Raw genomic sequence first — 15,432 nt, forward strand, 5'->3', positions numbered from 1 at the left:
AAATCCTCACAGGGAGGTTTTATTTTCTCTTTATATACTTCACCTCAGGACTTGTGTAGTTTTTATACCAGAGTTGGGGAGGAAGAACATTTGGGATGGTGTCACAGAAGCCACATTTTGCCTTCTGCCTAAGCCAAACTCATTAAGTTGGCAACAAATAAAGCAACAATGTTATCACTAAAAAAGTTGGTTTGCAAATGATTGTTCTCAGTTTGTCCTGCAGTAGTGCCTGGGATCAACCCCTCTGTGCTAGGTGCTATACAAACACATAATAAAAGATAGGTGCGACCCCTAAGACCTTGCAACCTAGATTCTGCTCCTTAGTTATAATTTAAACATATGTAAAATCTAAGCACTAGACCAGCTTTTTCTTTTTCCCACTGTGCTACTAATTTTTCCACTTCATTGGGACAGAGAATTAGGAATCTATATTCCTAGGGAGAGGAGTTATTTGCATTTCTATGTGGGTTCTTTCCATGAAAAAGTAAGGCACAAATGTGGTTTCACTGCAGATCTTTTATGCATTCACGTTCTGGCTATTGCTAAGGCAGCATATGATCAAAAGACATATGGAGGAGAAGCAAGAAACTCTCACAGAAGTCACAGTGGATGCGAATGGTAAGAAAATGTAACACTATATCATCAGACCACCCTGATACTCCATCTGCCTGTTGTGGTTCGAGCTCCCCATCACCGTTGTTCCTATGAGTCACCATTGCGGGGGAGGGATAGCTCAGTGGTTTGAGCATTGGCCTGCTAAACCCAGGATTATGAGCTCAATCCTTGAGGAGGCCATTTAGGGATCTAGGGCAAAAATTGGGGATTGGTCCTGCTTTGAGCAGGGGGTTGGACTAGATGACCTCCTGAGGTCTCTTCCAACCCTGATAGTCTATGATTCCATACAGAAGATGCCAAATCTCTTGATGTATTAGGTCATTTAACAAGCCCTAATATAGCCCTAATAGGGCCCAGGAAGCCATTGCAATATTATTACTATATTAGCAATACATTATATTGCTATATTATTTATTTGTCTTACTTTAGCATTGTTGCTTACTTTAGCCCCAGTCCTGGGCCAGAACCCCACTGTGTGAGGTGCTGTACAAACACAGAACAAAAAAGTTGGTCCCTGCCCCAAAAATCTAAGTATATGACACAGTTGCAATCTAAGTCTGTGACATAGTTTAACATGGGACATTAAACACATTAGGATAGATATTTGCTAGCCTAGGAATGTAGAATGTTAATAAAGGTATTAGAATGTTACAATAGCCAAGCACATCCTAGTGTCACACCTGACAGATTTGCATTCCTCTTTTTACAGAAAGGGAAATCCCGCACAATCCTCTGCTGGAAATATTTGGCTCTCTGATTAAAGGAATGCTGGTTAAATACTGGATCTATTTCTGCGCTGCCATGTTTTTCATTGTCAGTTTCAATGGCAAAGTAGTGGTCTACAAAATTCTGTACATTATGCTCTTTCTGTTCTGTGTAGCTTTATATCAGGTAAGCAACCTGGAATTTAAAGTTCTCACACTCTCCACTTTGTTTCCTGCAGGGCAGATCCACAGCTGGTGTAAATTGTCATAGCTCGATTGACTTCAATGCAGCTATGACAATTTGCACCAGCTATGGATTTGCCCTTTTGTATCCTGCTTTGCCTACAGTATGATTATCTTGATATAGCTACTGGCCTATATTTTGTCCTTAGTCTATGAAGCTTCTCATTTGCTATGGCTACCATTCAATTTGAATTGAAATGACTGTCTCAAATAGAATAGATATCCAAGCTGCTCATTTTGTTGGGAAACCTTTGAGACACACACACACTTTGTCAAATGTTCCAGACTCATCAATAGGAGTTCTCAGTTTAGCATTTTGGATAGGAGAGGGGATTTGACCTAGATGCTGTCAGTGGGCTGTCTTCAGTTTACTTAACAAACTGAGGTTCATCTAATCTGAGATGCATTTGGTTTCAGGTTCACTATGAGTGGTGGAGACGAATTCTGAAGTATTTTTGGCTCACTGTTGTCTCTTATTCAATGGTGGTCCTCATTGCTGTGTACGCCTACCAATTCAAAACCATTTCTGGGTCCTTGCTCCTGACTTTGGGACTGTCAGAGGAGGGGTAAGGACTCTAATTATATTTTAAAGAAATGAAACAAAATTATCCTCCTGGAAATCCTATTTCACTCATTTTATCTAGGAATCTATATTATTTATATGTATTATGGTAGCGTTTTGAGGCATCAACCCTAGATTAGGGCCCACTGTGCTAGGTAGTATACAAACATATCAAGCTACAGTCCCTACCCCAAAGACCTTACAGTCTAATAGACAACACAGAGATTATAGACCAGACTGTGATATGCTCACTCACCCTGAATAGTGCCCTATACCACAAATAGTGCTATTGACATTAATGGAACTTTGCCAATGAGGATCTGCCTCAGAATCTGCTCACCTGCATTAAGCATGACGATGACCATGATGGGGAATAAATGAACATTTATTGGCCCATCCAAAAATTATTCACCCCAGGTAAGATGAGAGGAGGAATTTTTCAAGGCTGAAAGAATCATTTTCACAGTGTAGACTGGTTATTCAGGTACCCTTACTCCAAATGCCCCCTGACTCCTTAAGGATAGCTACTGATTTCTCAGTAGAGAACTCAAAGTAAGTGTGAGTCACACAGCATGAGTAAAGATATCAGTATCTGGCTCTTGGATCACTCGACACACTATGTGTCCCCCACCCCAACAGTTACATGAAGCCACTAACATCCATTGCTAATAGTAGCTGGTTCTTATCTCTCCATCATCAGGTATAGCTGCTGCCTTAGATTCCCTTCAGGATCAGTACCCGATGGGTGTGGACATTTTAGCCCTTTAGCCAAACTTACAAGGCAACCCCTTGCAGGATATCCAAAGTCCCAAGTAAACAACTGGGCAGCCTGACTACAAGAGTTCACTATACACACTGCCTCCTCATCGGGTTTCTTCACCGAGGCATTTCCACCCTAGAGGCTGATGTAAAAAAGCCATAAACAAAGAAAAGAAGGCCCAAAATACACAGTCCCTGGGTGGATCCTTGGCTACTTGATCACAGGCTCCCTCCGCTGAAGTGGGGAATGTGGGGCTTCCTTCCTTCCCCTCCCCCCTCCTCAGCAGGAAGACACAACTCTGGTCACTTCACCCAGAAGAAGAAAACTCTAGGCAAAGCCCTAAAAAAACTCCTTTGCCAAAGGTTTTCATCTTTACCCAGCCCCAAGACCTTTCTCAGATACCTTTGCTCAGTTCCTAGGTCTGTCCTGGAGAAATCCACCAGCAGCTACCACTCTTCTCAAAACCTCTCTGGGATGAGGGACAAAAGGGTTTATAAACCAGGTCCTCTTTTCCAGCATGCCCTGCAGGCCAGTAGACCTGTTTTTAAAGAGCTCATACACACTGTTACACTGATCACCATTCAATCATAATTCCTACCCCATCACTCCTTTATAGCGCAATTAAATTACAACCTCCCTTATCACATCCTGTGAGCCCATCCCATCCCCAACAGCCTGATTCCAAAGCCTATGGAAAGACTCCCTTTGACTTCAGCAAGCTTTGGATCAGTGCCTAAAAGCCTGTTAAGGTTAGTAAGTATGTGCCTGGAATGTCAGTAAATTTGAGCTATGTTGTATTAGTTAATGATTGTCGCCACACTGAGGTGCATGGATGAAAGGACTAGTATGGGTCCAGTCCTATAAGGTGCTAAGTGCCTCCTCTGATTTCAGTGTGAGCTGAGTACCTCAGCACTTCCCTTGATAAAGCCCAATAAATTCACAGCATTATTATGAGATTAATAGTGCAGTGAGGGTGTGTTACCCTATTTTCTTTATGGGAATGTACAACAGCTCCCAGTGGTTTCTGTATTTTCAATGATGTGGCTAAGGCAGGAGGATGTAGGGTATAACCCAAACAAACCACAATGGGTGACTTGCTGAAATACAAACCCCAGGCTTGCTTGAGGGACTCATCATCTTTTTTTCTTTTGGGAACTATTGCTGATGTTAGCTTGAAAATATTGTAGCCAGCTTTTCTGGAAAGACTCTGTACTTTGTTTGGTTAAATAGTTTGAGGGTTTTCACAGTAATTGTAGCCACATAGTGGTAGATTTTCTAAGATCAATGGAGTTTATTCCCCCACACAAAGTTGGACTTGGATCTTTCCTGAGGTTAGAGAAAGAGAGAGACAGCAGGAAGGAAATTTGGGAATAACATTCTGTGCTCGAAAAAGACAACAGGGTTCTTTATGTGAACTCAAGATAACATTGAAAATAAAAGGGTGTATCTCTGTAGATGAAGTGTAGTGAATAGCCCCTGCCATGACTTCAGAATCCAGGAAAGGATTTAGGAAGACCATGACTGGTAGCACAAGGCTCCATCAGTCTTCTGAAATCTTGAGATCTAGAGAGAACTATATGGTCTCTCTGCATCCAGAAAGCCTCAATGAAGAATCTCTTTGATGCTCATTAAAACTGAGATCAGTCTATTATATAGTAGCTTCATATAACTAGCTACCTCACTATATTCTAGAGTAACCTTTCTCTGTATCCTTACTAGAAATTTGTCCCTTAGTTAATAAGGCTGACCTGTGAAAGGCTTTTTCCTTTTTACCTGACAGGTTAAAAGACCTGGGTCTTGAACAGTATGACACAGTAGAACTGTTTGCTAAGATTCTGCTTCCTTCCACTTTTCTCCTGGCCTGCATCCTTCAGCTTCATTACTTTAGTGAGGATTTTCTGAAGATCACTGACCTGAGTAACATTCCCATCAAGCATGAATGTACTTTTGGCAGGTATGTGACCAGATCTGCACATTGGTAAACTGCCAAGCATGTGAGCATGTCCTTACCGAAGCGTTATCAGCTGGAAAATGAGACTTGAAAGTGCTTTACAGTTTATATATTTACAAGAATTTATATTGGTTTTCTGATGCACATGGAGGAACAAAGGCACTTTACAGATAAGTTAGGCTGGCAATTACAGCAAGTCTAATCGGTGCATGCTTTTATTACAGCTGCACATACAAAATGGTACCTCCAGAAATAAATACTTAATAGTGATAATTTGTCCTGCACTTACTCAGCTGGGGGAATTTCACATACACACTGGTCACATATATGAATGTGCAATTACTATGCCTCACTTATTTGAAATCTGGTCTTTTAAACATAATAGGCCAAATTTTTAAAGCCATGCACAGTGGTTGTGCCCATAAAGAGATGTGAACAGTAATCCCACTTTTGCATTCAAAAATTCCTCTTTCCATGCAAAATTCTGGGGCTTTCTGGGTGCATTGGTATGGAAACCTTGTTTGAAAATTTGCCACAAAATAAGAGTCAGACAAGAAGAGAACAACATAAGCTTTCCTTACTTTCTAAAATATTGGCAGGAATTTTCGTGGAAATACATTAATGTGTTCCTTTCCCTTAATGAATTATAATGACTCCTATTATACCTAAAATATTCCATGTTGATTTTCTTTGGATAATAAATATTGTGTGGTTTTTTCCCCCTGAATGGAGGGGGTGGGGATAATAGAAATATGCCAATAAATATGATACGTACATAAAGAGCCTGCTCCCACTGAAATTCTGGTTAGTTTTGTTATTGATTTCAATGGGAGCAACACTGAGCACATTGCTCTACTGAAGATGAGTTTCACACTGAACCATTGCCACACGTAGCTTGCAACATAGGTAAATGTTCCTAACAGAGAAAGGGCCCAATTTTCAAACTTGGGTGCCCAAAACCTTAATCCTGCATTAGGCCATGCCAACATGGAGCCCCATGCCCATGAGGATTCCCATAAATGCAAAAAAGATCCTTGAAACATGTGTTAGGTGCCTAGGTGTTAGTTTGAGCACCCAGAAGCACAAATGCATTCCCTGATTTAGTAACCCAGCTTTGAAAATTGAACTCTGTATAATGTCAGAAATATTGGTCTCATCTTATTTTTGGAGGGATTTTTGGAAAGGAAGGTACTAGTGCTGAACCTCATTGTGATGCAGAAGATAATGTGGGAGGATGAGGCACATCCTGTCAGCCATGTGCTAAAGAGAACATATGTTGACTTTATGCTATATTTTCTCTCTAGTAAAAAGAAAACTGAAACTCAGGTGTATCTCTTGGCTGACATGTGAGTTCATTTAATTTCTTCACCCTTTCCCAAACATTTTCTTTTTAACTATATCCAACACCGTTATTTTGATTGTCGTTCCTTCTGCTGTAGGACAACACACAATGGAGCTCAGCAAGGATAGTAAAATAGGTCACTGATGGAGAGGGGAAGGAGAAACAGGGAATAGGCCATCAATAACCTTCCCATACATGTCCTGGCCAACATTTTCTTTCCTGTATTATAGGGCAGTATTCTGTGTACAAGTTTGCTGCTTTCCTCACTCAAGATGGATGCACTGTAGTTGGTGCAGTGTAGGTTCAAAACACTTGTTTGTGTGTTGAATTCTCTCTCTCTAATGGTTCTCCCCAGCAAGGATAATCACTGGCTGCTTTCTGTTAGCTGCTTACTGATAGCTCGAGTGGTAGGTGCTGAACCTATAACAGGAATAATAGGTTATTCCTATTAATAACCAGGGATACTGTATGAACGTGGCCATATATAAATTTGTGAATTGCTGTGGGTCTGTTGGGATGAAAGACTCCATAAATCTGTAAGGGATTCATATTAGTACTTGTAGAAAACTAGACAGATAAAATTCAATATTTGGATGTTATATTTTTCCTGCTTTTAATTTTCAGGCTTAAAGAAAGTATTTGGAAACTGCAAAACAGGTGAGAATGAAAGGACACTGAGGAATGCATTTCTCTGTATGCTTCATTGGAGTCTATTTTGCTCTTGATGCCTGGATGACACATAGGTGTAGCTCTGATTAGAAGTAAATGGATTTACTTGTGTTACTTCTCCATGAATTTATAGTAGAACCAACTAGTATAGTTTGTACTTAGCAATCTGACATTGGGAACACTTGTTCCCGATATGCAGCGCTGTCATAGCATGTCTAAGAAGATAGTGGAGACAGGTTTTTTAAAAAATGGATTAACATGAGATTTGTTTGCTTTAGTTTAGACCCCAGGCTCACAACACAGCAGTATTATTTACAAACATAATAGGGTGGGATTTTCAAACTTGCTCAGCTTTGGTTCAGTTCTGCTCCTGTTAAATTCAGTGGGAGTTCTACCGCTTGATTTTAATCAGAGCGAGGCAAACCATGAGCTCATTTGAAAATCCCACCCATAAATTATACATATCACAGGTGTATACTTCAACTTTGTATTCTGTTCCCTTTCAGTTTAGTTGCAGACAATTAAAAATGGATCACAATTTGTGTAATATCAGCATATGTCTAACTCTCTTTAACACCACAAGGTAAAGGGATCAATGTCTAAGTTGTCTGGCATTAGCAACTTTCTTGTGTTCCCAACAGGCTCGCAGCCAATGAACTGCATGGTGAAAATCAAACCACCTTGGACAAGATAGAGAAGACAACAGTGGATGAACCCCTGGGAGGGGCTCAGCAGGAGAAATCAGGTGATATGATATTGCAGCATTGGTTGAATGATTTTTTTTTTTTTTTTTACATGGAGCAAAGCCAATACTATGTAGTTTATCGGCAAGTACTTGAGTATTCTTATTCTAGGGGTTGACTTCAGGCATTGTAGGTGTATGGCAGTGGGATTCCTGCCCAAGGGCTGACGATACTTGCAGTCCTTGTCCTCCCTAAACACAAAGGTGATAGGAAGCAATAATGATTAGTGAGTATGGAGATATAAAGCATGGTGGATATATAGTTTTTTTGGATCTAGGCCCCAAATACAATTTTGCTTTGTTCTTTATTCCTAACCTGATTTTGCTCTAGCAGGAACTGTGATACAGTGGAATTCACAGCTTATTTCTTAAAGCTTAATTGTGCCAATACAAAATAGTCACCAAAGCCAGAGGAAGGAATAGCTCTCCATGTATGAGCTATTGTTGACCTGTTTAATCCCATATTTCTCCACCACAATACTGCCGCCCCTGAATTCTTCCTTCCTTACTCTGATGTGGAGTATGAAGATATAGCTGACAAATCATTTGACAAAGCAGTAAAAATAGTAAAGGATTTCTATTGTTCTGTCTCCAAAATCATCTTTAAAAGTGATTTTAAAGCACTAACCCAGCACTTTTCTTTTCTTAGTGGGAGGGCCTAATAAGTGGAGCCTGGTGATCGACAAGTTGGCTTCTGTTCTCCTGCAGCTTTTGGAAAGGTTTCATAAAACTCAGGTGTTAGCCTGGAGAGTCCTAGAGCTGCACATCCTTAAAATTGTTTCCACTTGGGTCATCTGGATCACGCTCCAGGAGGTTGGTGAATAATATGAAGATCCTGAAAATATCATTTGTTTTCTGCAAACACCTTTCCTGGTGCTACAAGAGACTCAGATCTCCTCCAAATCAGCAGCCATGGCCAGTTATGTTTGTATTTTAGGCCAGTAACTGTAATCCTCTAAGTACATAGAAATGTATATTAGTGGGGGTTTGTTCCTGCTTCTAATGAGGTCTACACACGCTGCATGTTGTCCAACCTGAGCAGCTTCCTGGAGTTTGGCTTTATTGTTAAGTCAAGCAACCAAACAAACCTCAATCTAAATGATCTCTGCAAGCTGGCTGTTTTTAGGGTTTTACATCCAACACCTCTCCCCCATTCCCTAGTTTCCTCTGCTTCTTGAAAGGTTCTAAACACTTCTGTATATTCTAGATGGACCTGACTGAATCGACATGCTGGTACTTCTCTGCTATAAATTCCAATGCACCTTCATAAAGGGTTCATTTATATGTAGAGTTCTAGAGAGTCTGCCAACCTGCTACAAGGCTTCACTGTGCCTTTAATGTGCCAGCTTGCACACTGCCTCCAAGGTCTCCTGGGGAGTGCAGCCAGCATGCCACCCTTAAAGAAGGTGTAGCATGAACTCTCATCTGATGATGAACAGCTCTGCTAATTTCTGTGGTGGATGACACAGAGCCATGGCCTCACTTCGACCCTATTCTTCCCTGCCCCTTTAGTTAAGTTTATTTGAATTCAGGAGAGCACAGGGACTGCTATTGTGCCTAGATGTGGGGCACCATCTGACTTGTTTTAGAATTTTTATCATGTGATATGCCATACTAGATCCTACTTGGTTTTCTTCTCGGTTTGCTAAGCAAAGTTTCCTTTCCTCCCTGCAGCCATCAGAATAAACCTTAGTTAAGACTCAGGTGGCTTATGTAAGTCAGACCCAAGATTTCATAGTTAAATGCATGTGCAAATAGCTAGTTAGACAGGGCTTCCTCAGAACCCAAATTGTTCCTGTTTGTTTCTGTTAAGATCCAGGTTTTCATAAATGTTTTTCATGAATCTGTCTGTGCAAACTGTAGACATCAAATTTTACAGAGCTAGGAAACTACATAACAGTGACCTAAATGTCACTTAGTCCCTTGCAAGGTCAAAAGTCATCCTTAAATATCAGTAAGAGAAAAATGTAAATGAAAACATATCACTTACTACATTTACATAAGACAAGATTTTCTAAACATCAGGAAAGGACCTTTCTGCCCAGCAGTATTACTTGTCATCCCAAACCATCAGGGCATATTTTTTCCTCAAATAGTCTTTTGCTTTATTTAATAGTATATCTGTTATTCCGTATTGTGTTGCAAATACCACAAGCTGAATTCCTCAACCCACAAACACACCGGCAAAGAGGTAAGTTACAGTGAAACAACTGATTTTTTTCCTGCAATGATTTTAGGTATCTTTGATGAATTACCCTTTCTTCATCCTTTGGGTGTTTGCCCTGCCCTATCCCAAGCTCCGCCCTCATGCATCAAAGATCTGCACAGTTTGGTCCTGTGTGATGGTTATCTGTAAAATGATGTACCAGTTGAAATTCGTCAGGCCGCATGACTACTCCTCAAACTGTATGCAGGTGAGCATTCTAAAGAACTTGGGTCCTGATTGTGCAACCACTTGTGATATATCTAGCATAGCATTTTGAGTGAGCAAAAGCGAACCTCCCAGCCTGGGTCGACAGACTCTGACCAGTGAGGCTCACTCTGGCCCTCTAAAATTAGCTGTATAGGCGGTGCTTTGATATTGCATCTCAGATTAGAGTTCAGGCTCTGAAGCCTAGGGAGGGGATGGGGTTCTTAGTACATCGCACTCAGCAAAGATCTGTGACCAGCCAGCAAGCAGTCAGTAGTAGTAGGTCAAAGTACATTAAGGAACTTAATTTCCTTTACTCAATCACTTCTCTCTCATGTTACTTACTGGGCACAAAGAAATGAATTGTCAGGAGGCTTATAAAATTAAAAGATGTATAAATGATAGCTATGCACATAGAAGTGTTGCCAAGCAAGAAAAACCAAGCACTCTTAGGTGAAGTTTTTGGAATAGAAAATTATCCATGCCTACCACAAAAGCTAAATTAGAAGGCATCTGTTCCATTTGTGTGCATTACATACTGGATATAAATAAATAAACTTTAAACACAGTAGGGAGCTATTAGAACTTGTGCTTACCCCTATTATTGAAGGGGTTAGTTTCTGAGAGTGTATTTCAGACAAACATGCTTCATTCCATAGGGACTGTACCAGAACAGAACCTACTATCATGACAGCCTGGACGAGCTGTTGCAGAAATCAGCGTTGTACGTTGCTCCTGTTGATCCTGCCGATTGGTGTGGAGGGTTACAGAAGTGCGGTGACAATGTTTTACCCTGCTTGAAGGTAGGATTCTTATTGGCTGTCTGATGTCACTGTTACTAACTAGAGTAACTGGGGTAATCAGCAGCTTCACTCAGCACAAACCCCCTGCTGATATGTCAGACTTTGACATGCACAAGCAGAAAGAGGAGCTTGAAATAGGAAGAGGGAGCAACATGGGAATCTGAAAATTTTTTTAAAATAAATTCTGGTTAGATCTTAATGAGAAGATGTGATAAAAAAAGATGACAGGATAAATGGAAGAGAGGAGATCAAAGAAAAGGAGGTGGTTTTCTCAGCCATTCTGCTGTACTTGGTTGTCTTCTCATTCTGCTTCAGCAGCTGATGAGACACCAATAAATGTTCTTCATACCTTCAAGAGTCATTATTGTTGGTCTCAAGGAACAGCTTATCCCTTGAAATTGCCACTGGTCTGTATCCAGCTTAGCTACTACTCCAGTATTATGGGAGAGAAGTCCATGGGAGACTCTTTCCCAAGACAGCATGTTGCAATGTTCCAGGAGAGAAAAGAAGCATTTCTCATTCATGTCTCATAGCACTTATTATTCGCATGAGACATTTTTATATAGTGCTGTAAATGTACCTGGCACTTTACAGAATAGAGGAAAAGCAGAGTCCCTGGCATCCAATGTAATGGACAAGACACAGCTCAGAACAGCAGCTTAGTTGTTGTAAGCTCCATTTGCCCTGCCGTTTGCCCTTCTCAGTGTGGGTTGCTCAATATTGCATTTAGGATGCCATTAACATCTGGGCCATTTCATTCTGCCCTTGCAGAACCATCTCAGCATCTTGGCATTAATGGTAATAGAAGTGACTGTGCATCACCACCAGCTCTTCTACCGGACTCAAAACCAGCTGACACCACCTGTTACGGGGATCATTTTTGATACCATCACCCGAGAGCACCTGGATGATGGGTTACTCAGCTGCATCAAATACTTTATCAACTATAGTTTCTATAAGTTTGGACTAGAGGTGAGCAAATATCAGGGGAGAACAATCCTCTTTGGACTTGGTCCCCAGCAATAGCTCACTGAGGCATTAAGAAGCCTGTGGAAAACACACAGAGAATCTAAATTCCCTTCTGGTTTAAACAAGCACAACTCCATTGACTTCCCCTAGAAAATTTGTTCCCATGCAGATATGGGCAGCAATTACCAGTGAGATCAGATTTGCACAGATGCAGAGCTCTTAGGGCTTGATTCACCTCCCTGGTTGGAGCTGGTTGCAGTTTGAAGCCTCCCCTGCCCAGGTTGCCACACCTGAGAGCAGATTACAGTATCAGGGATTCAGTCTGGGGAGGACAGCTTTAAAATCCAGGCTGCCTGCAATTTATGGCCTGCTCTTCTTGGGCTTATCATGCTCCATTTCAGGGTGGCAGCAGTGGGCTCCTGTGCCCCGATGGAGTGCTGCGCTCCCTCTCCCAGAGGGATAAGGAGGGGGAAGTTCAGCAGAAAGTTTTTATTGCTGCTATAAACAATTTAACATGTCAGCAGGTCCTTTTTTTTTTGTCTTCTGGCGATGGTTTTCACTGTAGCATGAGGTAAATGCATTGTTTTGTGGGTACATCCTCTTTGAAAACCTGGCCCTTGTCATTCCCTTCACTGCATGAGCTTCTCTCAGTGTTTCTCTTCATAGCATTGGTTCAGGGGAAGTCACCCTTGTGGAAGGAAAGGCAGAATTTTCCTCTTCGTATCTTATTCCCTAGTGACCAACTCTCCTTTCTTGAATCTATCAACTTTGACTACGGCCTTGTCTACATGGGAAAGTCTTACCAATACTGTTAAACCACTATAGTTACATGGGTATAACACTCATGTGGAGGCTCTTATTCTGGAATGAGCGCCTTGTTCAGATGTCTTCTGCAGTTTCCACAGTATGCATCCGATGAAGTGAGCTGTAGCTCACGAAAGTTTATGCTCAAATAAATTGGTTAGTCTCTAAGGTGCCACAAGTACTCCTTTTCTTTTTGTTCAGATTAGTTTAAACTCCTTTTCAAGTGATGTAAGATAAACTGAAAAAAGCCTCTCTTATGCCAAAGTAAGAGTGTCCACATGGCAGGGTTATACTGCTAAAATTATATTGGTTTAAATTCACATCTTAGCTCATACCAGTACGACTTTCCCACACAGCCAACTGCTAACACTCCCTGCAGTGGTGACCTTTGAAAAAGTAAGCAGTCAGAAGGGCTTTCTGAGTGACCGTGGGCTTTAACTGATGCCACCTGGCTCACTGGAACATTCCATTCTTTCAGATGTGTCTCATCATGTCTGTGAATGTCATTAAGCAGCGTATGGATTTCTATGCCCTTCTCCACGGCTGCTGGCTTGTCTACCTGCTGCACCGCCGCCGAAGGAAAGCAGTGGCTGAGGTCTGGCTGAGATACTGTTCTTGCCTTGCCAGTGTCATGACCTTTCAGTATTTGCTGTGCATTGGCCTCCCTCCTGCTTTCTGTAAAGGTAAATGCAACACGGTGCATTGTCTGAGTGGGGGCGGTTGAGTGAACACATAGAAAAGCCCCCAGCAGTCACTAATAACCTGAAAGAGGACTGGCCAAGTCATGATTGGTGAGGGTGGTTGAGCCATATCCCATCCAGCTCTGTAAGGAGAAGAGGGCATACAGAGACACCGAAAGGGGAAAGTCCCTGGTGATGGTGTGTAAGCTAGTGGGGGGGGGGGGAGGAAGGGGTGTTCTACCAACCAGGGAATGGAAATAACACTCCAAGCCTCAATCATCTAACACCCTTTCCTTTCCTATCTGCCCCTCAAAACACCACCAAATCAACTGAAAACCACTGGGCAATAATCCCCAGAGGCTACTGCCTGCTCGGAGAGGAGACCCATCCTTTCCTCTTAGTTCTCTTGTGTTCCAGCTTACCTTTTCTTTTAGACTCCACCACGAGCATCCAGTGACCAGACTTGTTAAACCCGTTTAAGCTGAAGCACCTTTATCTGGTCAGGTGACCCCCAAAACATACCCAAACATAATATTAGTATTACGATGATTATTATTACATCCCTGTAAAATTGTGTCTTTTGTCTGTAGCTTCTCTCTCCCTCTCTATGGTTTTTCCCTTCAAAAGGTTACAGTCACATTAGGCTGACTTGCTTGGTTTCACCTCCTAGCATAAGTGACACCCCATGTGCTCTCCCTGCACTATGAGAATCAGAAGAGCCAAGCTATTCCATGATTCTAGAGACACCAGGTACAGCCAAGGGACGGGAGGGGAGGGGGCAGCGAGGCCACGGCAGAGAAACAGATGAGGTGAGGTATTTCAGGGGGACCAAATAGCTTGTAACTCACTGGCTGGGATCAGCTGGCTCTGAGCTACAACAAGCAGAGGTCAGAGAACACACTGGAACAGACCAGGACAATTCCGTCTCTATTCAATCCCAAGCCCATGTGGTAAACTGCATGCCAGGAATAACACTACGAAGATTTTAAGTTCTGGTCCAGCTCCCATTAAAGTCAGTTGAAAGATTCTCTCACGGGGTGCATTACTCACGGCCAGGCTGGCGCCTCCTCGTGATCACTTTGGGGATTAGCTCAAGGCTGACGCACCCTGTCCACAGCTTGCACACTACCACTCCGTCCCTGATTCCACCTACAGCCCCTCCCTCAGCTGCTGGAGCTGCAGCATCCTCTTCATGGCTCAGCCCTTTGACCATGTCACTATCCATATTCCCCCTTCCAGGGGTTAGTGTCTCTGTCCAATAATCATGCCACTTCCCTAGTGGCAACTGGGATGGGGGGGACGGACCTGGGCCCACCCGCTACTCCAGATCCCAGCCCAGGGACCCTGTATCTTGCAGCCTCCTGCTGCACCTCTAGTTCCTCTAATCACTGCTACGATCCCCTGGACCACTTCTCCATGGCCCCAGCATCTTCTTTGCCCTTACTGCAGGGCACTCAGCTGTTCAGTCCCTGTAGCCAATCAGGAGCTGTCTCTTGCTCCCTCAGGTCCTGCCAGCAACTGACCTGTCCGTGGTGCTGGCTTTCTTTCCATCTGTTAGGGACACAGTCCTCATCCTTTCAGCTCCCAACAGCTACTAACCTTTATTCAGCCCTGCAGCTCCTTTTATGTGAACCTGCTGGGCCCTGATTGGCTGTTCCTTGCAGCCTCTCTCCTATTGACTGCGCCCCATACAGTCTCTTTAGGCCTCTTTTAACTCTTTACATGCCAGTGAGGGGTGGACGCCCTGTCACACACTCCCATTGAATTCTTCAGAGGCTTGATCCAACTCACACTGGAGAACTCATGCCCTCAACACTAGTTGTTTCAGCATTGATGAGCGCTCACTTTTATTGGTAGCAATCGTGCCAACCCTGTGCTATCAGGAGGATGTGCTGTTATCCTGACGTGTGCCATTTCCCTTGAGAAATGCCAGTGCGCTTCAACTCGAACATTTCTAGGCTGTAAGCTCAGAAATTAGTTTAAAATGTTTTGTGTGATAAAAAGAACCCCTTTGCCAACAGATTATCCGTGGAGAACCTCTCGCTGGACAATCCATTCCAATCTGATTAAGTGGCTCTATCTGCCTGATTTTGCCAAGAGACCAGATGCCAGTTTTCTCCTGTGTAAGTATCAATCATCCAGTGCAGCATTTTACTGTCTGAAATCCCTGCTGCTATC

At 42.5% G+C, this 15,432-nt stretch overlaps 1 protein-coding gene across 1 annotated transcript in view; it reads left to right on the plus strand.

Annotated features, from left to right (window-relative positions):
* The window catches only part of LOC140897151 (piezo-type mechanosensitive ion channel component 2), a 61,905-nt gene that overhangs the window by 9,266 nt on the left and 37,207 nt on the right, over positions 1-15,432 (plus strand). The window contains exons 11-21 of the mRNA XM_073309522.1: positions 513-618; positions 1,325-1,506; positions 1,980-2,128; positions 4,665-4,838; positions 7,488-7,591; positions 8,238-8,401; positions 9,826-10,002; positions 10,658-10,801; positions 11,573-11,773; positions 13,053-13,257; positions 15,276-15,377. Of these exons, the coding sequence (XP_073165623.1) occupies positions 513-618; positions 1,325-1,506; positions 1,980-2,128; positions 4,665-4,838; positions 7,488-7,591; positions 8,238-8,401; positions 9,826-10,002; positions 10,658-10,801; positions 11,573-11,773; positions 13,053-13,257; positions 15,276-15,377 (1,708 nt within the window). The remainder of the gene's footprint in view (positions 1-512; positions 619-1,324; positions 1,507-1,979; positions 2,129-4,664; positions 4,839-7,487; positions 7,592-8,237; positions 8,402-9,825; positions 10,003-10,657; positions 10,802-11,572; positions 11,774-13,052; positions 13,258-15,275; positions 15,378-15,432) is intronic.

The sequence above is a fragment of the Lepidochelys kempii genome, chromosome 13 (assembly GCF_965140285.1).
Source record: "Lepidochelys kempii isolate rLepKem1 chromosome 13, rLepKem1.hap1, whole genome shotgun sequence".
In the NCBI taxonomy this organism is placed as follows: Eukaryota; Metazoa; Chordata; order Testudines; family Cheloniidae; genus Lepidochelys; species Lepidochelys kempii.